A 27,865-nucleotide genomic window follows, 5' to 3' on the forward strand; every position below is an offset into this window, starting at 1 on the left:
CCGTCTCTGCCTGTCTCCGCACTGCTGGCCCGTATCTGTTGTGTGTCACGGGCAGCATCACAGCGGCAGACATTTGGAGAGAAAAACACCGACTGCGGATACAAATTGCCCGCTTCATGTTTCGCAAGGACCTAACCGGGGAACACAGAGATTTCCGCGTTATTGCGCGCTGCCGCTGAAGCTCTTTTTTTTGTCTTATTTGCCTTGACACCCCTCCTTATCCTGCCTGTGTGGATGGTTGACTGCAGATTTCATGGTGCTGAGCAGGCTTGTCTGATTGAAGGCTTGCGGCCAGGGGGGCATCTGTGGGGCCGCAGATAGAGAAACCTCTGTCCACTGTCCCGTCCCGTGCACTGTAATTGTGAATGGACTGCGCTCCCTCCGTGATTTTCTGCAATCGCTCTGAGTCATTTGTGGAAGAAGATGGCGGACAGGGCTGAGATGTTTTCCCTATCCACCTTCCATTCTCTCTCGCCTCCTGGATGCAGGTAAGAGCTCGTATGTAAAGTGACAGTGAGGGGTCGATGGAGGATGCGCTGGGCTGATATGAAAAGGCGCCGTGCATGTCGGTCTGTGCTGCTTTGATGACTGCAGTAAAAACGCACATCCCCAGCCTAGGTTGTAATAGATACTGTGAATAACCTGCTCGGCCTTCTGCTGCCTCACTGCGCGCATGTAGGTGCTGCAGCTGAACATTGCTGGTTGTTTATGTTTTTGGGAGAGACGACTTGGTGAAGAGGGAATAAAAGACTCGCGTTTTAGAAATTTCTGAAAATTGCAAAGAATGGCAAATTGTAAAACATATTGCATATGACTGATCTCTAGCTGTGGCGACAGTCACCCGCTTTGCGCAATCTCTGTGTGAGGCCCACGCCCTGTTGAGTCCAACCCAGGCAAGGGCACGTTGCTGAACAATGATTTACGGAAGTCCTACTGATATTGATGTTGTGTCAAACGCCTCTAATGTGACCTCTGCGACAATCAGTATGACAAATCAGCCCCGGTTTCTTCTTGTAGAAGCATATTTGTGGGTGGGTTACTCTTGCAGAGGCAACTTATTTCACACGTAGCGTTAAATCAGTGCTCTCTACAAGGGTGTTGTTGTTTAAAATATACAGTTTAGCTTGTTATAGTGTAATTGGCGGTAAGATGAGAAACACAGAGACATCTTGTAGTAAATTTAATGAACTGTGTGAAGAGAGTGCAGTAAACCTACTTTTGATGCTGGATGTGTATTGGTAACAATGTAACATAACAAATAATAATAATGTGTTTTAACAATGTGATCAGCATAAACAGACTTGTAAGACATCACTAACAAAGGCCAGAGTTAAGTAAACCAATTGGTACCTTTTCCGAGCTTTAGACAAGAAATTTCTATATATGAAATTTATATATATATATATATATATTTAAAAAAAATTAAGCTTCTTACTAAATGTAAACATTCTTAAATCATAAAATGTACAATAGATAAAAAATTCATTTTGATTTTCTCCTAATTTACATAATTTGTACAGCCTGTCATGGTCCTGGATGTATTTCTTTAGTGCTATCATCAAAGAAGTTTGCAGGAATGAAAGTGTCCGGTTCACAGTCCTTTGACTTCTTGATAAGTTGCAATAATGGGGGCGTCAAGGTTGTAGTTTTTCTTAGAGTGGAGACATATTTGCAATTTCAGCTATTGCAAAAAGTGCACAGCTCTAATCTGTATAGTCAATCATTTTACATCTTTAAATTCCTGTATTCCTGCAGCATAATTTAACACAAGACTTTGGATTTGTTGATAATAGACCCCACTGGCTCTTACAGCTGATTATTTGAATTCTAACCTCATAGTTCATAAATTCATCAACAGTAAATCCTATATATTGATGTATGTACACTTCCAAAGGCCAAAGTTCTTATACTACTTGGATTATCTTTTTCCTGGAATGGTTACAAATACAAATCTGAGTGTATTTCTACTTTTCATATGATTTTCATATGTTATGATATATAACCTTCAGTGGCTGCTGTTTTGCTTTACTCTGTGTCACCAAACATAGCAGGAATAATAAAGAAAACACTGTTATTTCTAACTGGGTTGCACGACTACAACATACAGCTACTATAAAATACTAGCCCAGAGTAGCAGAGAGAAACTGGATAAACTACAACACTAAAAAGACTTTATCTGGCGTGTTTATCAGGATAACATAAACCCTGTGCTCTAATGTGCATGAAGTAAACACATTTCATTTCAACGTGCCTGCTTCTGCCTCCAACATGGCTCATATCCTACAGAGGCAATCACATTAACAAACCAGTCCTGGTAGATTTTTTATCCACAGCATGTAGTCATGTGGGATTTCAACTGCACTGCTGGATCATGTCAAATCAATAGACCAGATCGTTTGCATGACTACCGGTGACCTGTTCAGCTCACTCAGCCAAGCTCTGACCATGGTATTAATGTTTTAAATTCACAGCACTACAGCCAAATCTAACGAATCTTAATTATATTAGAGGAATCATGTGAGGAGTAGTTTATTGCATTACTCCTTTGTGGAGGCTAATTGGTTTGTTTCTGTTGTTTTCAGGTAGTTTTTTTATACATTCGAGAGGGAACAAGTGGTTTGTGTTTATTTTTGGTTGGCTCTTCACTTTTTGATTATGAAATATCAGTAAGTAGGGATGTAGAAAGAGTCTTTCTGTAAATGTCTGTGCGTTTGATTGTGTCACAGCTTTTGTGTATGTGTGTGTGTGTGTTGTCTCTTTCTCTGTGCATCTGTGTGTGACAGATTCATGAGTGAAGCCACCAGTTGTGTGATGGTGTGGTCTGGTAATCTGCCTTACATAACCCTAACACTGTTTCCAGTAGGCAACAAAATCCACGAGAGGCAGCACCTCTCTCCCTGGAGCACCAGAAAATTTTTACAGGTTACAATTTCCCCTTTGCGGATGGAAAACGTCCTCAGCTGGAAATCTAAACTTTAAAAGAAGCATATGAATATGCTTCAGTGAGCAATTGATGGGAGATTTTAATTAATTTCTGCTAATAAGAGAAAACATGGTAGCACTTTCTTCCAGGCACAGAGAGCTTTATACCTTATATATACCTTATATAAAAGTATAAAGCTCATATATAGGAGTAGAACTTCATGGTGATTAAACTTATCCAAAGCATCATCTTACAGTAATGTACATAGAAGCTGTTCCACTGAGCTGTGCTTTGTTTCTTCATCATAAATATTCCCTGCAGTGGATGAAGGCTGTTTTGGATTATTACAATGCAAAGCCTTGTCCAGTGCCAGGAACCCACACCTTGAAGTTCATTGATCACATTTTGCCCAAGGGTTTGGTCGGTCTTTCTTAGACTTGCTGAGGCAGCAGTCGTACTGTGCGCAGTCATTTGTTTGTTTTTAGTTCATGAGCATAAACTGCTCTGTTTCCAGTTGTGCTACCTTTTTAAGGATGCCATTTTTAGGCTCCAAATTTATCAAAGGTCCTATTGACTCATTATCTTTTTTAACCTTATTCACATAATACACAAGTAAATCTACACAAAGCGGAGCCTTGGTTATTTGAATGCCATTCTTATTTTTGTTCTTATTTCATCCCTGTATATAACACATTTGCGAATCACAAGTTTGGGAAAATTAATTACATTTGTTTGTCTCTAAATAAAACCTAAAACAACTGTTATTTTTTCATTGCTAATTTTGGGAACAAAGATACAAACAGTGTATTTTTCACAGCCTAGAATTTAACCAGTAATAGAAATAGTGATTTGCTTCAACCTCTAGTTTAATATATAGAAGTTTTATGAACATTTCGTGAACATGATTATTTTATGAAGTATGCAACCCCACCTCTCCACCCCCATGAATCCCATGTTTTCCTGTTAATGTTCTACTTTTGCCTTCCAACTCTTTGAAGTCATTTGGAGAAAAACAGAGGGGGAGGGGGTAATGGTGGGTATGGTTACCATGGCGTAAGAGGCTTAAATCAAATACAAATGCATTTTAGCTTAAGCGTTCCATCCTCACTCTTTTTGCAGATTTTAGCTTCAGTCTCTTTCCCACTGTCTTACATTTTCTGTGCAACTATCACTTGCCATGCCTTCACCTGTCAGTCTTTGCAGCTTGCTATTTTTTTTCATTTAACAGCAACAAAATAATGAGTCATATTTACACATTTTCCTCGCGTCTAATGGCTTCATTAATCCAAATCCAGACCAATCTGCATGAGATCATGTGCTCACAGCAAGATGATGTATCATCAGTGCCTTTGACTCAAACATGGCATGATCTTTGCATTTGGAGCTGAGGAAGACATCACAGAGTCCTTCGTTAGCATAAATGTGTGACTCGTGCGCGTGTGTGCGTGCAAGCTTGAGTATTTGTGTGTGTGGGGGAGGGGCATGCATACATGTGTTTGTCTCTCTAATGGTGGCTGAAAAACCTGGAAAATTATCTTGCTAATGAGTCACTACCAACTACAGCATGTCCTTGGCTTTTAAAGATGATGTCACTGTGAAGCAGGTGTTCATGGTTAAAAGGCAGCTTAATCACGCCACCACTTCAACCCCCGCCACCATTACCACTGCCACCACACCCACATCTGTATCTACTCTAATATTGTTATCAGAGTGTCATCAGACTTCCTCTCAAGCTTCTATTTTTGTCCAATTTCATTCTTGGATTGTGAGCGTATACTGATATATATTTGCATATTTCCTGGCATGTAGCCTACTAAATATTCATTCAGTGTGATTAGGGTTATTTAAAAATAACTAAATACCATCTGATAGTAAAGGGTAAGTGAATTGTCAAAACACTACCACCCCATTTCATCCATTAACGAAGATATTCATGCAGCAGATATATTGATGGGCGTATCCGGAAGATTTGGGGGTTCAGTGTTTTGGCCAAGGAGACACGGCCTCCCCGTAATCTAAATTAGGACTGCCCCCAAACATTTACATCCGTAATACATTTTCAGAAAAGCTTTATTGCATGTTTGAAAGAGTGTGGAGGCTAATTCTAAAATAAATTACAGAAGTATTAAAAGTCGAAGTCAGTCTGATAACCATGCAATCTTTCATTTTTCACAAGACAAAGGAAGCTTTGAATGTGTGGATGTGGAGACATTAAATACAAAGATGACAGTTCGCAGCTTTGAGAAATTCCGTTCTGGACATGACGGTGTCAGAGATGATGGAAAATAACTGTTAGAACAAATGCGGGCTGGAGCAATTAACTGAACTGAAGCTAAATCTCACGACACAGAGACGAGATGGGAGGAAAACCTTTATGTGGCAGTCAATCTGGGTGTGCCATTGCAGCAGCATGACCAGCGTCGGCAATGGTAATTTTTTGCTGACTTGAGTTTTGGGAGGTAGGATTCTCATCTTGCTCTGAATGTCACAATGTTGAATATCTGGGGATGGATCAGATGTTGGAGACTGGTATTGTATATAGATGATTCTTGCTATGTAGCCCTGAAGCCTCAGCTTGAAGTCCTAACTATTAAGACAAACAACCGACATCAAGCGTAGTAATCGATAAACCACGCAATGTGACAGACACTGCCCGCTCGCTAAGACACTGTAAGCAGTAGTGTCAGCACTGCAGTGGTATGGCTCAGCTTACAATCTCATATGTATCCTCAAAATATAAAGCTATTTAATACAAAATGCTTTAGAAAAAGACAAAATTGTGTCTGTGTTTGGTCTTTTCTTCATCTGAGTGGAGGAGACATGAGGTCACATTTTACTGTGCAAACTGATAAGCACACCAAGAAAATGGCACCGGGTAACATAGTGGATTAGGTAGCAGCAGAGGAGACAAGGAATAAGAGACTGTGAAATCTATTACAGAGATGTGTCCTGAGACAATGGAAGAAAATGAACATTTGTGGTGCTTGGCATTAAAATGTTTTTAAAATCTGTATTTATATATGCTTGTGAAAGCAAAGCAAAGATTTTAATTTCTCTTCGTCTTTTTCTTCCTTTGTATTCACCGTTTCTTCGTTGATACAGCGTTTTCATCTTACTCCTTGTCTGCCTTAGCATCTTATATCATTGGTTCATCTGTTGTGTCCATCAGTTTCACTAAAATGTCACCTAAAAATCAAACATGGGACTTTCTCCTTGTATGCTGGTGGTGACTTGCTTGCATACAGCTTCACAGATGCTGTGTGTTTCTTTTCCCATTGTGAATTCCACACCCACAAACACCTACGCTTGCAAACACAGGTTCCCTGGAGAGCTCATTAATGAGCTCCTTTCTGACGTTTGGTTGCTTATAGTACTTATTGTACATATAGTACTTATTTTTCTATTTTTGTTTAACCTTTATTTATACAGGTAATCCCACTGAGACTCAGTGTCTCTCTAACCCTAACCCTACCTGTTTCAGACAAGTAGAATTAATAGATTTTGTAATAGAATTACAAAATCGAAAGAATAAAATAGCAAAAACTGTCTAATGTTGAAACAATAGACACTTTTATTTGATGAGGACAGATGATGACAGTCATGTCACAACAACAGATCAGTCTGACTGATACTGTGATGAAAATGTATAATTTTGTGCAAAATGAGCTTTTGCCTCACAAGTTCAGTCCAGTTGTTACATTTCAGTTTCACAAATTTTAGCCTAAATAAAAGTAGTTTTTCCCACACAGACACGTGTGTTCTGTAAATGACAGCATTATCACGATACTAATTCATTTCACTCAAAAATGAAAAGTGATGATAGATACACTGTGCAGCATGACAAGTGGCAACACTGTTGATTTATTAATTGCTCTTTTACGTTTTGTGGAAGATGAGTGTGTTCCCTAGCCTACAGATAAATGCCCACCCCCAATCAAAGTCTCATCCTTGCACAAAATCTAAGTCTGACTTGTATAGCAACATTTTTTCTGACAATTTTATCAAACAATAGTCCAATATGCTTGCTTGCAATAGTTCTAGAGAAAATGTAAGATGTAAACAAGGTTTTTGAGCAGATACAAAGTTAACATCAGATTTATGTTCAGCTCAGATCTCACTATTGACATTTAGACAACTATAGCAAAACCAACTCGGCTGTTGGTCCAGCCATACTAGATTGAATATTACTCTCTGAGGAGCACGTCTCCGAAGGTCCGCAGGGGTTGGCCATTAGGAGAGGGCTGGTAAGTGGGGGTCATACTGACAGAGCAGTACTGGCATCCATTTTGGTTCTGCTGGAGGTGCAGACAGGAGATTCGATTGCTCATATTAGCAGTAAAAAGTTGAAAAATAAACAAAAACATTGGACATTCTTACAGGCATGGGTGGGCATGCTTTCATTTGCTTTTCATTTACTTGAATTACGTAAGCAGGAGGAGGCAGCACTAATAAAAAAGCGCAGGGTTGGCAAATTGTTGCACTCTGAAGAGAGAGTGTTTGTCTGTTCAAGTTTCCTGCCTATCCATACTAATTTTATTGGGCTCCATGACACTGCATGATGTAATTCACACCTGGTTTGGGGTTTGAGGTTTCTAAACTGGCCTGGCAGCTCTGTGAGCACCAGCCAGTGTTTATCAGGAATCTGCATGCAAAAAGATGGTTTTTGTGTCCCTAATTTATTTTAAAGAAAAACAAAGTCTGAACAAAATGTTGAAAAGCGCAGACCCTTGGACACCAATCTGCCAGTAGGTCTCAGAGGTGGCAGGAGTCCAGCAGATGATGCTGACTACTGGTACAAGCTACTGTCTATTCTCTGAAAGAGAGCACACTACTCAGCTGTTCTCATCTGAACCACAAATCAAACCGCTGCTTAGCTGTCTGTATAACAAAATTAGTTCAGTGCCGCTAAAGCGCAGTAGCAATGTAAAGTAATGTAGCTGAGGCGGGATATAGCACAAATGTTTATGTTATCAAAGTTGTACCTAGACAAGAAGAAACAAAAGATTTTGCTACTCAGCAGGTTTTGAGTAATCATGTTGTCCATGAGAGGGGTCCGTCTTCCAGCTGAGATGGAAAGATTGGGATAGTCCGAGAATGCGGTCAAAAAAAATCTCATTCGATTAATCTCTGCTCAAACAAGATCAGATCACCTGGTTAGTGATTACGATACCACCAACCTCCAGAATTCAAAATTACCTTCTACAATGAACAAATTATAGAACAGCCTCACACATGTTTGTACTGTTAAAATATAATATTGTGGTTTGGGTTTGACCCACGTTAACAGTGTCACATCTGAAGACTCCACTGAGGCTTCGGGTTTCATAGGGTAGGTAGAAATACAGACATTTTGCAGTGGCGGTTGAGGACTGCTGGGGATCAAATTTTCTACCTGTCTCTAATTGACATACATCTGGAATACATCTGGAGTTTATGTCTCTATGCATTGGAGAGTTTTTTGGGTTTCACTTGATTTTTAGAAGGTGAATTTTAATCAACTCCAACACTGATGCTTTGCAAAGAACATAAATGCCTGGAATTGCACTGAAAATCTAAATCCCACGTATGGACCATATGTAATCAATGGAAACCAGATGACCAACTGCCACCTTTGCTCTCGTAGGCTATATCAGCTTTAAGTCTTCCATAGGAGATTTTTACAACTAAATGTGTTCTGACAAAGTGACTGATGAAGGATGTGGCAGTGTAAAGCGTGTACTCACTGCAAGCCTGAGTGTTACAGCAGACTAAGTCCACCCACAGGTTGGCAGAGCTGGTGTCAAATAGCACCTCAAAGGACTTTGGGGGGTGTGCCAATGTTGATGTCTCCATAGTAGGTAGTCTAGGCAACATAATAATTGACAGTAGAACAGAATATAGCAAGTTAGCTAGTTACTGCTCGACGGTTGTGTGTCGTGCATAAGAATTGATTTCCTTACATCAGCGTAGTTATTGATGCACATATCTTGGTAAGGCAGCTCATCTTCCCCCCCCAAGGCTTGACAGTTACCGCTTATCGAGAGGAGCCCTAAGTTGATAGAAGGCAAAAGCAACATCTTCTATCACTGGCGTTGAAGCTCTTTGAGTTACAGCTATGGGTTCTTTTTTTCCAGATAAAATGATAGCAGTTTCCTTACTTAACCGTTCCTTCGGCAAGCACCACCCACACTAGGACAACAACAAGACACTTGTGATCCCTCCGTGGTACACAACGTTTCTTAATGGCTACAACTCACTTTGGAGCTGTACTGGTGCATTACCACACCAGTGTAATTGTCAAAAATTAAGCCATGTCAGTTCAGATAGGGTCACCTACTTAAAACAAACTTTATGCATAACTTCAGCATGTAATAGGTCTTCAGTACACACCACTTTTTGTAATAACATTTTAGAAACAAAGTCAAAAGCTTTATTATGAAGCACATTATAAATTTGTTTGGGATATCTTACTGGACACATGGAATTTCTGCACTTTCAGCAAAATGCTTTCTCTAATTGTTTTCAGATTATGCTTTTGCTTGTTCAGCATCATATCAAGTGAAAAAAATATGCTCTTGCTCATGTCGCGTCTCTAAAAAACAAAACGACAGAATGAAACCTATGATTATTAATTTATTTCAAGCATTTTGCTAATAGGAGCTCTCCGTACTGTTGGGACTCTTCAAGGACCACTTTAGTACCATTTTATCTGATTAAATTTACATATCAGCACCATGGTTACACTATTTGTGAAGCTGTAGTTTTCCAATAATGAAAAATAAATGTATTATGTCTGAACCTCTGTATCAACAGTACTTTAAACAGCTTTACCAAAAGCTTTTGTCATTCACCTTATCCTAATTATGATAGTAATATTTGTCTACCATAATAAAAATATGTTAAGAAAACTCATTTAGGATAATCGTATTTCACTACAAACTGATTTTTCTAACATTTAGCCCATCGTTCAAATTCCTCTCCTGTTAAAAAACCCAATAACCCTTTTTAAGCCATTACACATTCAAGCTGGCAAGCAGTAAGGGGAAGCCCTGATTGCATTAACTTTTTCATGACCCCTTTTGTATTACTGTGCATCAGCCTGTCCTCTTTCAGAACCACAGACCCAATGACATTGTGTACTTTGGACCCCTATATGATTATATGATGTAAGCTCGCATTCATACGTAATATGTAGAGCGTCCTTATCTTTGCAGGAAAGCTGCAATGCAGCATTTCCTTCAACACACTGCAAGCCAGCTGCTGTAGAACTGGAAACCTGCTGTAACTAATAGAGTAAAGACGGCATAGGGTCTGCTCAAGAAAACTTGGAAAGCCATGGCTCATTACAGAGATACACTTCCCTGCTGTAAATGAAAGTTTAGAAATCTTGGTGTAAGAGATAGCAGCGAGTAACGCTTCTGAGTCTTTCTGAGGCATTCAAAGCTCACATTTTTTACAATCATTCCCAGCTAACAGAATTTAAAATATTGACACTGAATTTGGGTGTTTTAGGTACTGCCACTGTCACTCACTTGATTCAGTGAATGCGCCAGACCTTGTTAGTATGAGATATTATATAATTAGAGATGATAGCGGGTGTTTGTGTGGTTGCTTTTGTTCAGCATATGAGCTTGAGATGCAGACAGAGCCTGACAGCCTATGAGTTAGAGCAGGTTTCCCCTTGATCAGTGTGTGAGCATGAATCAAAAAGAAATTCCCTTTTGGACCGTTCACTGATGGAAAAGACATATTGCAGGTATCAGTATTCTTTTTCAGAATTTGCAGTGAATATACCCTCTCTTGTGTATTCCCAGGCCAGCCCACGACATCAGCCTGGAGGAGTTTGATGATGAAGATCTCTCTGAAATCACAGATGACTGTGGGATTGGACTCAACTATGATTCTGACCCATATGAGAAGGTGAGATTCTTTTGTTTTCTCTTTTTTAATAGTGTGTTCTATTTTCTCTGAAGACATTTAAGGATATGTTTCATTTGCTGTGCTTCGTGACACAGAAATAATTCTTTAGATTGCCACATGTGGCTGGAATAAACATGTTTACAGTCTGTTAAAAAAGACGTTTTTGGTCATCAGTGTTAGTGGTGTTGATGCCTTTTGGAGCATTTTTACATTTATTTTTATTATCTGCTAAATAAAATGTTTGTAGTGTCATAAAGGACATCAAACAGGTATTTTACTAGTCACTTGGAAATAATTAACTGTTATTTCTATGCGTGTCAATGACTGGTTCACGGTCAATGAATCATGCTAACAAAACAGCATTAACTGATAACTTCACCCTATTCTCTAAATATGGTCATGTTAGCTTACAAAGCCAATAAACAGTGAGCGATATCACTGTTGATATATCCACTTTTGCATATACAAGTTAAGCAGAGCAAGTCTTATTTTTTTCAAATGGCCATTTTAGGACATTCAAGGAAAATTATGTGCATGTACATATGTGCTAGATCTGCAAAATAATTAATGTAATGAAATATTACATGAAGAGACAATTAGAGACTGTTTATCCTAGTTGATTAATGCTAACATGAAGCTGAGAGCAGCAGAAAAATGACATGACAAAAATATAATTTTATGAGAATCAAGGGTGGAAACTTCGTTTGTATAGGGATTAAATGTTCAGAACAGCTTATTTGGATCTGTTATTTAAGCATCTCTATACCTTCAGAATTGTATGTAAAGGAAGCCTTCCTCACCAGAATTGCAGTCATTACAGTAATGCCCATATGCCTTAGATAGCTATAATACACAAGGAAGAAAATGATAGCTCCAACAGCTTTGTTTCACTAGAAGAGTGAGTCACTCTCTACATTCTGCACTTATCATCAAACAAATTGCATACATACTGGTTCTGAACTACTTTCATCATATAATAGAAATTCAAAGCAGGGGTTCCCATAAGGATCACATTCAAGCGACTGTGCTGAAGTATAAGCAAATAATTGAGTCATTAGCTGTATCATCCGACATGTCAGAACGGCTTAGGCTTTAATTACACCATTTCTAAGAACTAATCTTATACCACCAGCCTCTATATTTTCCTCTGTCCATCCTGTGGGATATAAATGTTTTATGCTGGTGGCGTTGAGCCATGGCTGCAGCAGAGGGTGGGTGACCCAGTGCAGTTTGCTGCTATGCAGAGACAACCTCCTTTCCTCTGTCTTTTCCTCCCTCCCAAGTGTCTTTCCCTCCCTCCCTACGCAGTGTTGCTTAGAGACGGAGCTCACATTCTCTCCTCATTCTCTGCCCCTTTTCCCCTTAAAGCCTCCCTCTCTGTATTTTCTTTCTTCCCTGCCGAGGTGCCTGGGAATGAGGATTTAGCTCCGGGATGGTTGGTTTTGAGGGTTAAGCTCCTGGCATAAATCTGTGCTAGATTTTGCTCTTTCTACTTTAATCCACCAACAAAACACATTATGTGAAGAGTTGGCAAAGCTGTTCTGTAAGAGAGGTGTCTTTGCATAACATCTAAGAAGACCTCCAGAGAAGGAGACTTCAGAGAGTGGATTTTACTCAAAGATGTCATAGATACACACACGCACGCGCATTCACACATGCACACACAAAGGTTTGTTTACTTGGTGCCACTCACTTCCAGGTCTTTACCTGGCAGTCTTTACTGTAAGGTAAAGACCCTACAGTATTCGGGAGAAAACCTCAACAGCCAAGCAATCCCATATGAAAAAGCACTTTGCAACATGACAAAAAACCCCTTAATTTTAACAGGAGGAAACCTCTATCAGAATTCTTTAACAGGGAGCCAATGAAGATAAGCCAGTATGGGAAAAATGTGATGTTGCTTTCTTGTCCCTGCTGCTGCTCTCACTGCAGCATTTTAAATTAACTGGAAGCTCTTTAGGTTAACTTTTAGGACAATCCAATAATGATCAATTTAGTAGTCCAGCATAAAAGGGATGAAATCCATAAACTAGTTTTGAATTTCAATTTTAGAAATGTTGGAAATTATAAAGAGAAAGCAGTCCTACATAACGTTTTATATGGGCATTGAAGGACATATCCTGGTTAAAAATGACTCCCAAGTTCCTCACAATGTTACTTTAGGCCAAGGTAATGCCATCCAGAGTAAGTATCTGGTTAGACACAATGCTGATTGTCCTGATTTTTAGGGCCAAATATAATAAGTTCAGTTTTATTTAAATTTAGGAGAAGAAAATTACAGGACATCCAGGCCTTTATTTCTTTTCTATAGTTTAAGCAACTAATTTATGTCATCTGGCTCTCATTGTTAAATATAACTGGGTAACATCTGTATGCAGTATTTTCTAGTAATATTAGATAATAAAGCAAGCATAATGAAAAAGGTATTGATCCCAGTACAGAACCCTGTGGAACCCCATGGCTAACTTTCATGTGTGAAGAACACTCCCCATTTCCATGAACAAATTGGAATCTATGAGATAGATGCAATCCAAACCATTGCAGTGCATTTCCTTTAATACCAACAGTGTGTTCTAGTCCCTGTATTAAAATATTAGATATGACCACAAGTACTGAATCCTACACTGAGGTCTAACAGGACATGTATGGAGATGTGTTCACTGTCAGAAGCCATGAGAAGATCATTTATAACCTTCTCTAGTGCTGCTTCTGTGCTATGGTGAACCCTAAATCCAAGGTGAAACTCTTCATTCTTCTGTAGATGATCACGACTTAGTAGTTTTGAAGCTACTGTACTTACTGATATGTCATTCATGAAGTCATTACTAGATAAACCCAAAGAAGTTGATTCTATTCATCTGGACGTAGCGTTTTTAGTGGGAAAAACATTTCGTCTGCTACACGTCAGGACAATATGCAATAATGATTAAAACTGCTCATTTACAGTTTAAGAAAAGACAATTGAGTATAATAATAAACAAATAAATAAAATAGAGGTGGTTATTTTATCTACATTAATGTTAAAATCTCCTATATTAACAATTTTTTTTGATCTGTGCACTAAATCAGATAAAAAGTCTGAGAAATCTGATACAGACTCTGAATAAGGGCCAGGTGGATGATAGATAACAGCTAAAATTGATCTTTTTTTGCGTGTTTTCCAAAGCAGTGCTAATAGTTTTCAAATGAATAATAAGTGTCTGGGTCTTTGGTTTATTGTTAGGCTACAACAAAGTCTGCTGCCATTCCTCCACCTCGGCCTGTGCTTTGAGGATTCTGACAGTATGACTTTTGGTTGTGCTGACTCATTTAAATTAACGTATTCATCCTGGTGTAATCAGGTTTTCGGAAGGTGGTGTAGGTATTTAATAATTTACTACCATGAACTTAGAAGAGAGAGAGACCTAATGTTTAACAGTTCACACATTTTACATTTGGTACAGTTGAAACAATATTTTGTTTTCTTTGTAATTTTTTCAGCATTAAAATATTTTCAGCTGGTATTTTGTTTATTGAGGTCATGATGAGGTCATGACATTCTGTTGGAATAATAATTATAGTCTCTGTTAAGTTAAGCTGCTGAGTGTGTGGGTCGATTGTAAGTACGTGATAATTACATTTGGGAGTATACCTAAAAATGGTTTGGATCTTGAGGACATCAGATGCAAAACAGCAGAAGCCCTGACTGCTCAGTTCACAAACAAGAAAGCACAGGCCAGAGACAGTGTCGGTCCTCGTTATGTTACATCACTGCCCAAAGGAAGTAATCTTGCTGACATAGGATAGATTGGACACACACCCAGTTGCCCTTTGAGTGTTTGTGTATGTGTAGATAACAAAGAAAGAAGGGCAAGAGAGAGAATTTCATGCACATCGTGCTTCACATGGTGTTTGATTCTGCCTGCATCAGTAGGGTGTATGACAGTTTGGCAGCTCCTCATCAGCAGAAACATCAGTCTCTTCCTCATGCACCACACTGTGCTGATGAAGAAAGAAGCTTTTGGTTTTGATGTCAGCACGATTTGCTCATATTGGGCAGCACGTCTTTGATGTTTAGGACGAACAGCCAATCTGAACAGTGAGATTATCCTGCGGCCCCAATCCCCCACTCTGATTAATTCTAATTTGCTATGGTGTTCAAGTCTTAATCTGCAGAACACTTTGAGTTTGTGGTAGGCACACACACACGTGACCAAATCAACGAGACACATGTGATTTCTGATCGAGGAAGCAGTTATTCGCAACCAGATGTCAAAATTCTACAGCGCTTTTGGCCCTAGTTGTCTGTTTCCACAATCTTTAATGTCACTATTGGTTCACTTTGATGGTATTCTTTCAAGCTTTCAAACAAGAGCGACCACAATCCCAAGCCTTTTATTTGTGTATCACCCAAACAAACACACAACTCTTTTCTGCCTCGCGTTGTTCCTGACTCTTGACTTTCTGTCCTTCTAATAGCATCTCTGCCTCTCCAGAGCCCCTGATTGAATGGCATGAGCACATGCATAATTCAGTATGTGACAGAGCAGGGGTGCCTGTGTCTCAGCTGTGATGCAACTCTGATTTTAAAATGTGGAAATATAAATGATACACTGAAAGATGGAGTCCATCATGTGTCATACACTTTTACATGCACCCACATACAGACAGATAAAATTAGATAGACAGACAGACAGCCTGTACATACTTATAGTTATAGCATATTCATTGCATACCTTCATACCGTGTACATTGTAACATACCCATAATAGACCCATATTTTGTACCCTTATACCTATAACAGATCCATTTCTGTAATATATCTATATTATGGCTAAAGCACTTTCTGGATGGATGCAAACTGTATTTCGTTGCCTTGTACTTGTGACATGTGCAATGACAATAAAGTTGAATTCTATTCTATTCTATTCTAGATAGGAGAAATGGCTTTTTCTATACTTTTACAGTTGTGCCTGTGGAAAAGAAATGTCTTTTTATACTTTAAAGGAATGTATAGATGAAAAGAGACACTTCTAAATACATAATTCATCCCAAAACCAAATGAAAATTTATTCTGGGCAAAGAATAAAGGTTCAGCATGCCCTAAACATTTAGGGAGCTAGTGTTAATTATCTTAGATTTGTATCAGATACATGCCTTCTATAGGTTGCTGATGACCTCTTAATTTTCCACACCTCTATAATGGCGACTCTATAATGATAACTTACTCTTATAGTTTCTGCTGTCATTAGTCATGATAGTGCACAGCTCCATGAAACCCAAAGCTTCCTTTCACTCCACTGGGGAATTAGTTTAAAATGGAGCTGCCATCTTACTGATCTTCTGATATGCAGCACCAGCAGAATCAGTAGATAGAGTTAGCCATGCTGAACAAGGCTCTCGTCTCTTAATTAGAGATCAAAAAGCTTATTTTCTCCAACTATTTTTTTTGTAACCGCTATGTTTCTTTGGTAACTGCTATGTAAGAACAGAGCTGTTTAACATGACTATGAATGAGGGCATGCTTGCTCAAGTCTGCTGAGTGACAGGGGAGGGACAGTCAAAGGGTGAGTGGGGATGGCCTTGGGAGCTGAAGACCATGGAGATTGAATGCCGCCAACGTACAACTCTTATTTATAGTTTTTCTTTTTTTCTCTACCTGCCTGTCTGTCAGGTGGCCTTGTCTCCTGACAGCAGGAAGTATTTTCCCTGGCAGATGTGACATTTTCACAGCTCACTGATGAATCTGTAGATTTTTACACACTCATGGAGTTATAGGTCACATATCCTCAGTGATGGATAGTAATGGTTCAGTGTTTGCTGCAAACATTTGATTGCATCTTAATAGATCACTCATGCAAAAATAGATATGTTAATTAGATGTTGATATGCAATATCACGTGTACTTGATGGGTATAGACTGAGTGTGCGTTTCAGTCGCTGTGGCACAAAGTGGCTGCATCCAGCATCAGCAGAACTGTAAGCGGTAGATGGATGAGAGAGTGAGCTTTGATTCCTCCATTAAACAGACTGCACTGAGAGGTGGAGAAACTGCTGTGCTGTCCAAAATAAACAAGCAGGCAAATCAATCCTTGGAACTCCATTATAAAATTCAAAGCAGGGGAGAGAAGATTAAAACAAAACAAAAAACCCCCAAAAAAAACACCCACAAATATTTGGTGGAGTGATCATGCTCTTTTTTAAAAACTTGCATGAGTGTTGGTTTTTTTACTCAGTTGTTCTAGTTCCTTAGGGAAATATTTTGTAGAGATGATTGTAGTTGAGCAGCCTCGAGTCCTACTTGAGGCATTTATATTATTTAAAAAATACTTAAAATATGTTAAAATGTATGTTCATACGACAGCCCTTCGAGAATTAGTCTCATAGTTTAGTAGTTAAGCCTGTATTATTACCTTTGCTCCATCAGTACATATTGGAACGTATAGCAAAACACACAAGCAGGCCAATGAATGTGTAGCCTATGAAACCTGAAAGTCATTTACTACATTGGTTTCCAGTAAACTAGCTGAAACCTGAGACGCGTCTGATTGATCCACTTTCATGTCAGCGGCCCCCACCCCTCCTTATCCTTAATCATTGCATTACGTCTCCGCTTTGTTCTTTGAGCAGTTCATCGACTTTACTGGTCTGCTGTTTGACTTTCTGAAAATGTTTTGCATTGTGACTTTGTACAGTTGTGGTCAAATGTTTATCATGTGCCTTAATGTCATTAATTTTAGGCTTTTAGTGATTTATTTGAGCTGTTCCTTTTCCAGGGTGGAATAACTGTGCAGAATATGTCTTTAATGACTTAGAAAAAAGAACTGTGTGAAAAAATTTGAATTTATTTTGGAAAAAAGTATAAAAAGTGTACATACACACCCACTATATGGTTAAATATCTCAGTAGCCATCAATAATCTTCTGGAATGCTGTAGAATCATCTGTTCACACAGGAAAAAGAAATCAAAGAAAATCATTAAAAGCATTTATGCAAAAACTGGTCTGAAGACTCAAAAATAAGATTGAAACATACTGTAAAGCTTATCTGTTGTGCTCCTTTACAGCTCTAGCACATTTATATTCTCTTTGTTTCAAATCACCCCATTAGACAAACCCTTAATCCAGGTCTAAAATAATTATTTTGAGTTCTCATCATTAAAAAAAACAAACTTATATTCTAAAAGGTAAGCCCAACAATGTCAGCTGACATTTCAACTTTGGATTATGAGTGAAGATTTAGCCTTAATTATGGACTCTTTTTTTTTTTTGCATGCTTTGCAAGCTATAGTTTTTATGTATACAAAACTGTAATAATTCCTTATAAAATGATTTTTCTTTGTTGTATTATTATATTTAAAAAAATCATAAAATACTCTATAATGTTTTTAAAAAATGCTGTACAAAACATTGTTGAGGGCCACACTTAACTTCTTTGGTTTATGTACAAACACACATTCATGTATTCATGAGTGTGCATGGGAGCTGATCACTGCTGGTGTTGGTATATGTTTAGTTCTCTTTCCTTGATATTGCTCCTCTAATTTTACTGATTTCTCAGACAGGCCTGTTCTCCTCCTTGTTTCTTTTCTGTTGTCAGAACAGCTGATGCTTTAATAATATCGCTGATAATAAAGATGTGGATCACTCTCTCTCTCTCTGTGTCTCAGGACTCCCTTATTCTGGAGAAGAATGACATACACCACCCAGTCTGCTCCTTTCAGGACGACTTTCAAGAGTTTGAGATGATTGATGATGAAGATGAAGATGAAGAGGAGGAAGAGGAAGAGGATGAAGAGGTTGATCCTGATGCACCTCCCTCCCCCTCAGCCTCCCCTCCTCCTTCTCCTACTCTTGGCACCATAAAGAGCAGACCCACCACACTGAACCTAACCACTGCTGTGTCGCAGGTAAGTATACTGAGGCTCTGATTCCAAACACATTACATCAACAAACTGTTTGACATGTGTTTTGAAATAGTTGTTTGCAATTTATCACTAACAATAGTGTTTGTCTCTCTGCCATCTTTAGGATTCACTGAACAACAATAGCAGTCTATCCCCAAAGAAAGGAAGCTGGCAGGACTCTTTGCGCAACCCAGCCTCACAGGGTTAGAACATCATTAGTTATTTATTTGAAAAAAAAATGCTGTGACTGTATGTTTTCTTCTATATTTTTATTTGGCTTTCTATTTCACAAAACAAATATATTCTTTGTATAAGCTTTAAAATGTATAACTAATATTAAATAATAGGCTAATCTATTAATCCTATAGAAAGACCGTCCTACTGGATTTTAATGCTATTTTTGTTTAGTAATTGTTCCACATGATAATTCTATTCAGATACTATTATGAACTGTATAACACACAGGGGATAAAAATCTATTGTACCTCCAGGTCGTCTGTCTCCAACCCACTCATGTCTGGAGGATGGTAGCCATGTGACAGGCCAGTGCCCAGCCTCTCCAATATCCCAGGTCCCAGGATCCCAGAGCAAAGGTACTCCACTAAATCAGACAGGGGAGGGCGGAAACCCCCAGTCTCCTCATAGGCCCCTCCTCTGCGACATGGAGGGCAACAGGCGAGAGAGGCCCGAATACGGTAACAAGAAGGCCAGCTCAGCAAGCTTAGATCATCTCATTGATCACTGCTATTTAGTGCTGTATTGTGATGTGAATTTGACTTCAGTGATGCACAAGAGCAGCAAAAATCTCGTATGCTGATTCTCATGAACCAAATCATATTTTTTTAATACTTAATATATATATATATATATATATATATATATATATATATATATATATATATATATATATATATATATATATATACATATATATATTTATGGTTTTGACAATGAAACTTTTGCTGGACTTGTTCATGCTGCTTTCCATTTTCAGCTCATTGTGGATTTCTTTACATTGACAATCATTGTTTTTTTTTTGCTTTATTCTCATCTGCTCTCATTAATTGTAAACTCTTCTCACATGTCAGCTTATTTCATTATGCAGTCTCACCATAATTAACTTCAAAATCACGTACCAGCCTCTAATCTCTGTTTTTTTTTTTTCACCTGTCATCATAGGCTCGTTTGGTCAACATAAGTCTCACCCATGTTCTCGTGATGCTACTGATCCAAAGGCTGATCCCTCAGTACAGACAACCAGAGCACCCTCCCTAGATGAGCATTCCCAGTGTTCGGACACAGAGGTGGACCACGATCTCAACAGCGACCACAACCACAAGCACTCAAACCGGCGTGCTACTGATACCTACACCATCACCAGTGAGTCAGGTATGGAGCCAGAGAATGACCTAGATCCAGATGGAACCAGCCGCTGCTTGTCATCCACCGCACCCATTGGAGCTAACGATGGTGCAGATACACCCCTGTCTGACGAGGAGCTGGAGAAGGACTTTGACGTAGAGTTTATGTGTAAGGAGGCCTACGATATGGTTTGTAAGGAGAATCACTCATCATATGTGGAGTTCCCCTCCATTGAACCCTCTGAGCTAGCTTCCTTCTCTAGTTATGTTTCATCTAGCCGCTCAGAAAATATCGACCAGTCCAACAGTTCAGATGCTCAAGAAGCGTCTAATGTGGAGGCAGCAGCTAACGACTCCACCTCTCCATCCTCAGACCCAGGAATAGCAGATATGAACCAACGGGGTTATGTGACTTCAGACCAGGACAAAGACCTCAGCTCTCCAGGCTCTGATTCTGACATTGAAGGGGAGCTGGAAGCAGCATTTGCTTGTGGTGGTCCCGTTGTCTCCAACATGATCTCATCAATCTCAGAGACAGAGCTGGACTTGACCAGTGATGAAAGTAGTAGTGGACGCTCATCTCACCTTACCAACTCCATCGAGGAGGCCAGTTCACCTACGTCAGATCAGGAACTGGATCCAGACACAGAGTTGGAGCAGGACAGTGGAATTGTTGGTCTGAAAACATCTCTACTTCTAGGTCAGCCAGATCCAATCAAAGAAGGCTCTCCTCTACCCTCTCCATCCCCACTACCCTCACCCACAATTGCTACACCATCTCCCATTGATTCACCCATCTTACCCCATGAGGCCTACGATGATGGTCAAGCTCTTACAGGGCTGCAGAATGTGTATGAAGACCTGCCCTGTGAGCACCAAGCTGACCCAGATGAGACTCTTCCTCCAGCTCAATGCAGTGAGGATAGTCTCTCCAGACAGATGGTGCTGCAGATAGAACCAGATCACAGCCTAGAGAGCTTCAAACGCTCCTTCTACCTGCCAGTGGGGCCCAGGCTAATGCCAAGCTCAGATGATTATGATGGAAGTGAAGGAGAGTCTGAATCTGAAAGCGAAGATGACCTGAGTGAGAACTCGGACTCTCCATGGCTGCTTAGCAATTTGGTCAACAGGATGATTTCAGAGGGCTCCTACCCAATCAGCTGTCCTGAGGAGTGTTTCAAGAGGAAAGTGTCTGTGTCTGATACCATCTCACCATCCTCCGACATTGGAGATGGAGATGGCTTCAATGATGAGGACCAAGCTAAGAAAGTTGGAATGAATGGATCACAGGAAAGAGACAAAGAAAGTGAAGAATCAAGAAGTATTGACATGCAGTCTTCAAAAGGAGCAACAGTGATAAATTCTCATCTCTATATGAGCAATCCAACCGCTGATACCATAACCCCACTGATTTTAGAGCGTTGTGCAAACAGCTCTTTGCATACTACTAAAGACTGTGACAAGAACTTTGTAGATAAACCATCTAAGAATGCGATGAGACAAGAAGATGATCCTGAGCCCAATAACGACTTGATGATGTTGGAGGGGAGGAAAGATCTCGACTCACCCAGCCTTAGTGAGAGTGTGATCAGCGACAAAGATGAAGGACGAGAAACGGAGCCCAAGCCAACGAGCCGTTCCTCAGCCTCCCTCGAGCGTATCACAGAAGTCAAACACAGCCTGACACTCGACATACCCAGTGCTCAGACTAACCGATGCTTCAGCCTCACTTATTCCACAGACAATGATGAAGAAGAGGACGATGCAGACTCTTATCCATTCCTAGGTGGCTTAAGGAAGCAGTCCCGTAGAGGTAGCGACTTAGAGCTGGACAGTTCACCACCCATTGATTCCAGCGTGCAGAATCATCCCTTACCTGATCATGACCTCCCACTGTGTGAGAAAGACCTGGCTCTGAGGCAGTCAAATGAAGACGATGGACTGGCCTATGACTCCATGAAGTACACACTAGTGGTGGATGAGAATACTACACTGGAATTGGTCAGCCTTAAAAGGTATGATCTGATAATATGTTTGAAAGCCAGTAAATTGAGTGTTTACTGAGTCTGACACAAAAATCTGTCCTTTAGTTATGAAATTGGAACAATTTTCCTTATTGTGCACCTTATATTAACATGAACTTGTATTACAAATGTTTATTACGCCTTAAATTGGGATTCAACTTGCCTTCTCAGGTGCACTTCTGTTCTGAGTGATGACAGTGAGCTTTCAACTCTTTGCGATGAGGAGCCTTTGGGGACTGCTAACGTGGACTATGGTCATGATGAGGAGGAGGAAGTGAGGCCAGAGCTTCTGAGCTCTTCTGAAGACTCTTCTCCCGAAGCTGACCTCCCTTTCTCCAAGAAATTTCTCAATGTGTTTGTCAACAGCACCTCCCGCTCGTCCAGTAAGTCATAAGCAATTCTGTTCTCTTATTTTAAGAAAGTGTTCATTCTTATCTCTTCCCGAGAGGTAAAAGAGAAGATCGAGACTGCTTTAAAATATTACCCCTAAAAATGAGATGATGCTCCGGTGGGTGTCATCTTACATTAAGGATAAGAAAAGGGGGGAGGTTGGGGGGACAGTTGGCCTGGCTCTGTCCAAAAATCCTGACTCCTTCAGCATTATTTCTAAAATTATCCACTCACAGCCTGCCCTTAGAATGAATAATGTATTAGAGTTCAACTCATCACTGTCAAAATGATATACTAAGATGTGATCTAAATATGGCAGGGTGCCCACACACGACTGATGGGAGGGCTCTACCAGAACATCATCAGGCAGACCTCTTGTCTCAAGATTTATATCTCTAATAAAGGGTGATTTGCATAATAAAAAAGCTCATTATAACAGCCCCATTTTCATTGCATTTTTGATATAATCCATTACCCTTCATTTAGAGCTCACCTTACAGATTTGCATAATAAATGTTCCTCAACAAACAACAGGTTACAGAAAAAACAACATTTTTTTTTAAATAATCTCAGTCATATCTGTTTCCCATGTAGGCACAGAATCCTTTGGACTTTTCTCTTGTACCATCAATGGAGAAGAGAGGGACCAGACACACAGAGCAGTCTACAGGTAAAACAAACTCAAGCCTGAAATTAGCACCACTGAAGGAACAATGGGCTGGGAGGTCAACCTCCCAATGGGCTGACCTCCCAGCCCATTGTTCCTTCAGTGGTGATAGTTTGAATCATTATGCAAATGTACTGTTTATAAGATTGGGGAAACCAAGCAGTCAGCTGAGACTGAAGAAATCACGTGAGTGACGAAACGTTTCTCCCACTGAAAACGTGTCCAGATGAACAGAAACAACTTTTGGGCAACACTAATTATTTTGGGGAGGAAGACAAAGACATCACATGCGTCTCTTTGCCAACCATAAAGACAACGACAAGAAGAGAAAAGGCAAACAGTGCCTCGGTATTACACAGTACATGTTGTGTACAAATAATTTCACTTTTTTTAACCATAGGTCTCATTCAAAATACCCCATATTTACAACTCTTTGCCTTCCTCTACCCACCCTATTATTTTTCTTTCCCAGCTTTTTCATCAAAGCCTCCCACAGGGAGTCACCTAAAACCCATAAAAGATCAAAATAACTCAGGTTTATAGGAGCAGGAACATCATGTAAGGAAACATCTTTTTACAAAGGCAGTTTCCTTTTTTTTCCTTGACTTCTCTGCTGCCCTCTGCAGGTTCATTCCTAGGCATGCAGATGAGCTGGAGCTGGATGTGGATGATCCCTTATACGTGGAGGAAGAAGAGGACGACTACTGGTACAGAGGCTATAACATGCGGACAGGGGAGAGGGGCATCTTCCCTGCCTTCTATGCTCATGAGGTCATAGGTCAATCCAAAGAGCTGCTGGGTGAGTGCAAGAATACAGCGGCTTATTTCTTTTTGCTTTTTTATTCGAAACACACAGAACGATCACATTTTCTATTCATATTACACTCCGTAGGAATGAAAAGGAATCCAGCGTGGATTGAAACTTTCAGCGTGCAGTTTTTGGGGTCTGTTGAGGTACCTTATCACCAAGGCAACGGCATTCTCTGTGCTGCTATGCAGAAGGTAAGAAAAGCACATTTACACTTTTACTATTATGGATTGTTTACTATGGGCAGGATACAAATGTGGTTTCTCTCTGTGTTAGATTGCAATATCGAGAAAACGGACGGTACATGTGCGACCTCCCTCTCTATGTGAGCTGGAGATTAGCTTGCAAGGAGTCAAACTGATTATGAGCCTGGAGGATGAATATGAATCCCTTGATGAGGTATAAGACAAATAAACATAAATGACATGATTACTCAGGTAATCGATTGTCCCTCTGCTTTGGGATTATGTTGCACTGCTTCATCAGTGACTGAACTCTACTTTTTTTTCTGTCTCTGTCTATATTTAGTATGACAGATGTAGTCACTTCTTCCAGATGAAGAACATCTCATTCTGTGGATGCCATCCGAGGAACAATTGGTAATCAAACATCCATCTTCTGCCCATCCTGCTACCACCGTACAGTGTAACATCCGACTGATTGCATCACACTGTTTTGTTCTCTCTGCAGCTACTTTGGCTTCATCACTAAGCACCCAATGCTGAACAGATTTGCTTGCCATGTGTTTGTGTCCCAGGAGTCAATGCGACCTGTAGCAGAATGTGTCGGGTATGTCCATTTCCACAACCGCTGAGGGCCGTAGCTACAAAAATAAAAAAAAAAGAAAGAAAGGAAAAAAAGAACTCAAAAAGTTAAAAAAAAAAATAAATCTATTTGTTATGTATTTTAACTAAAAAAACAAATACATTAAAAAAATAAAATTTTATATTACAGTAGAAGCCACGGTGCTTAATTTGACATATTTAAGTAATAAAAATGACTATTCAGCTACTACTTGCACATATCTTTGCTGGAATCTGATCTCAAAGTCTGGATTAAAGTGCATTTTATTACAAATTTCTTTTGCAGAATGCTTGACAGCAATCCAGTTTGGGGGTTTTTTGTTATTTGCACACTAGCCATATGTGTGTGTACCTGTATAAGGTTAAATGGCAGCAGAATTACTCATGTATTATTCAGCCACAATGTGTTTGAATAATTAAAGATGCACATTAGCCCACTCTCTGAGGCTGGATTAAGAGGAGGCGGCAGAAATCTTTCATCCATCAGATTCTCGCCATTAAGTCAGCCAGAACTTGTGAAAAACAACTTCTGTTTCTGTGTTTTTCACACAAACATTGTGAAACATCAGAAACACTAAACAGCCGTACAAAACTGAATCTAAAAATATCTAATACCATCTCACAGGTAAATCTTTAGTCCTCATATGTCTGTATTTTCTGCAGACGAGCCTTCCAGGAGTACTACCAAGAGCATCTGGAATACGCCTGCCCCACTGAGGACATCTACCTGGAGTGAGAAATGTTGCCATGACAACCTTCTTCCTCCACAGCTTGTGTATGTTCATCAATTTTGCCACCAGAGGGCATTGTCAGTGGGGATTTTCTTTTTTCGCTCCATTGTAAAATACTCTTCTGTCCCTCTAAACCTGGGATCTTCATTTCTACAGTATGCTAGACATCTGACTGATTTCATTCATCCCTTTCTCTTTGTTTATTTCCATGATCTCAATGGATTGATTGCCTGTTTAGTTAATCTTTTTCTATGATATAAAAATTAAGATGCTGAGCACCTGTTTATTTCAAGATTCTTCTTTTGAGATGAAAACAATGTACCTACTACTGCTGTATCACTTTTCAATGCATGGCTAGTAGGATTACTGCACACAGACACACCAAGAAATACACATATCCAAGTGAATGGCAAGCAGCTCAACAATCAGTAAAGGAATGGTGTCTAATCAAGACGTCGGCGTTTGAGTTAACTGTATATATGTTTTTGTTCAATACTGAAAAACAGGTCATTTAATTTATACTTATAGTGACATTGGAGCAAAGTAGAGAGAGACAGAGAGTACAGCGAGCGGTCCTTGGTCCAAGCTTACCCCTGTGTTGTGTACAAATCGTAGTGTGTTGTAAATACATGTATAGAGAGTAGACATTCAGGCGCCTCATTCAGACTAATTAAGAAATGCTCACAGTTGAGACTGAAGGTGGGAAATTTTGTTCTTGCTTTTGATGTATCGCTCTGACAGGATTAACTGCAGTTTTCAGAGCGGTTCGATGAGTTGACTTCAGATGAACTTTGAATGTCATTTGCTCTGCAGATATATTCATTTTGGATTTAGGGACAGTAACTCTCAGCAAATCTGAATGACAGAGCAAATTTACTTCCCTCCTGTTCTCAAAGTTGCACTGCTCTTAGAGCTTCAATAGCAAGTCATCCAGCTGGTACAGTTGCAAAATATTAGATCAGTGTGTGCTTTATATGGCTGATGCCACTTTTAGATGAAAGAAAGCTAAGGCCCTCTGAAAAGCCATATTCTCACATCTCTGACTGTTTAACTCTGCCTTTCAGTGCTTTCCTGATCTCCATTTCAGTTTCAATGAGGTAAAAGGAATGACTAGATCGATTGATAGGGGAGTGTCCTGCTGATACGTGGTATTCCAGTGGAGTCAAACCTTTAAAATGTCAGATTTACACTTTTGTTAATGGTTGGGCATTTATCTAATGTTTAAGCATGGTGAACAAGGAGAGGGATGCGTTTCCACGTTTAATTATACCTTCATTCACCTGTCACACAATAGGTGAATGAAGGAGGTTGGAGCGTCAAACCATGGCTTGCAGTCAAGCACCTTATATGGAGGTGGGAGTAGCTGAAGCCCACCTCCCCAATCACCCCCATTGTTCTCTCTGACACTGTTTAGCATCTTTTTATGCTGCTTTCAGTCAGTCCAGCAGAAAAAACACATCCTATTTGCAGGATTTCAGTGTTAAAGATTCACTGAAAGTTGACATGGCAGGAGAGAGGGTATTATCTACATATGTATTGCTGTCAGTTAGATCGTGTATATACAATAGCAAATCTATGATAGTGCTGTGTCCTTTATGTTGAGTATGTTATGAAAATGAATATGTACATGAATTAAAAAGAAGTTTAAAAAAGATCACGAGCAGATGAAAACCCCTGAACGAAAAACACACAAATATCTGTGATCTGCAATAATTTTATTTCAGTGTCTTTTCATGTTTTAACACACGGTGTAATCTCAGTCTGTCACACAGCTGGCATTCAGGTTCCTGAAGACTCCATAACTCTCTACAAACAGGCTTCAGCAGCAGCACGTTTAGGGCACATTTGTGAAATGTGACATCACTAGTGTGTGACACACAACCAAACTACTGACCAATCTGCTGTTAGAGCTGAATAGTGACTCAGTCAGCTGCCACTGGAAAACTATTATTGTGTCTTGCCGATTATAGTAATCGCATTTGAGCTCCAACAGTGTGACCCATCTCTGATCTGTATCTACTTGCCTCTGATTCTGTTTTTCTATCTTGTTACAGCCTAGTTAAAATACTTCTTTTCACACAGCTACACAAGAGCAACCACTGAAGATCTAGTCCAATATAGCCGCTCAGAAGTACTTCAACAGTTAAATCAACTTTTGACTTTATTACTTTAACAGGATTCTTCACTGTATACCTAGAGCAAAAGAGTATGTGACAGAACAAACATATCTTATCTTGTATCTTTAAAAACAAGGACTTGTAAAGTTCAAGGGAAAACAAAGAAAAAAAAATCATTCGCCTTGTCATGGGTTTGGTCTTATGAATAAAATATATGCTTGATGTCTGAACCTTTATTGTTGTCCTCATTGTTTGGT

General features: G+C 39.6%; 1 protein-coding gene and 1 pseudogene across 2 annotated transcripts; one reads left to right on the forward strand and one right to left on the reverse strand.

The window, feature by feature from the left end:
* mapk8ip2 (mitogen-activated protein kinase 8 interacting protein 2) lies at positions 1-27,838 on the forward strand. 2 transcript variants are annotated; one of them, XM_085281934.1, is made up of 14 exons: positions 1-488; positions 10,717-10,822; positions 18,471-18,710; positions 18,832-18,910; positions 19,199-19,402; positions 19,887-22,083; positions 22,264-22,475; positions 23,077-23,152; positions 23,776-23,948; positions 24,042-24,151; positions 24,234-24,356; positions 24,486-24,556; positions 24,648-24,746; positions 25,424-27,838. In XM_085281934.1, the coding sequence occupies exons 1-14, from the start codon at positions 424-426 to the stop codon at positions 25,494-25,496; spliced, it is 3,828 nt and encodes a 1,275-aa protein (XP_085138060.1). In that variant the 5' UTR covers positions 1-423; the 3' UTR covers positions 25,497-27,838. The 2 variants fall into 2 exon arrangements, with proteins under 2 accessions (XP_085138060.1, XP_085138061.1); XM_085281935.1 differs by having other exon boundaries at positions 19,199-19,300.
* Positions 7,108-8,886, reverse strand: LOC146569562 (cathepsin E-A-like; annotated as a pseudogene).
* Positions 27,839-27,865: the final 27 nt, after the last annotated feature.

Source organism: Mchenga conophoros, linkage group LG7 (assembly GCF_057382185.1).
Source record: "Mchenga conophoros isolate Kocher_MC1m ecotype Shallow Benthic linkage group LG7, M_conophoros_male_GT1.1, whole genome shotgun sequence".
In the NCBI taxonomy this organism is placed as follows: Eukaryota; Metazoa; Chordata; class Actinopteri; order Cichliformes; family Cichlidae; genus Mchenga; species Mchenga conophoros.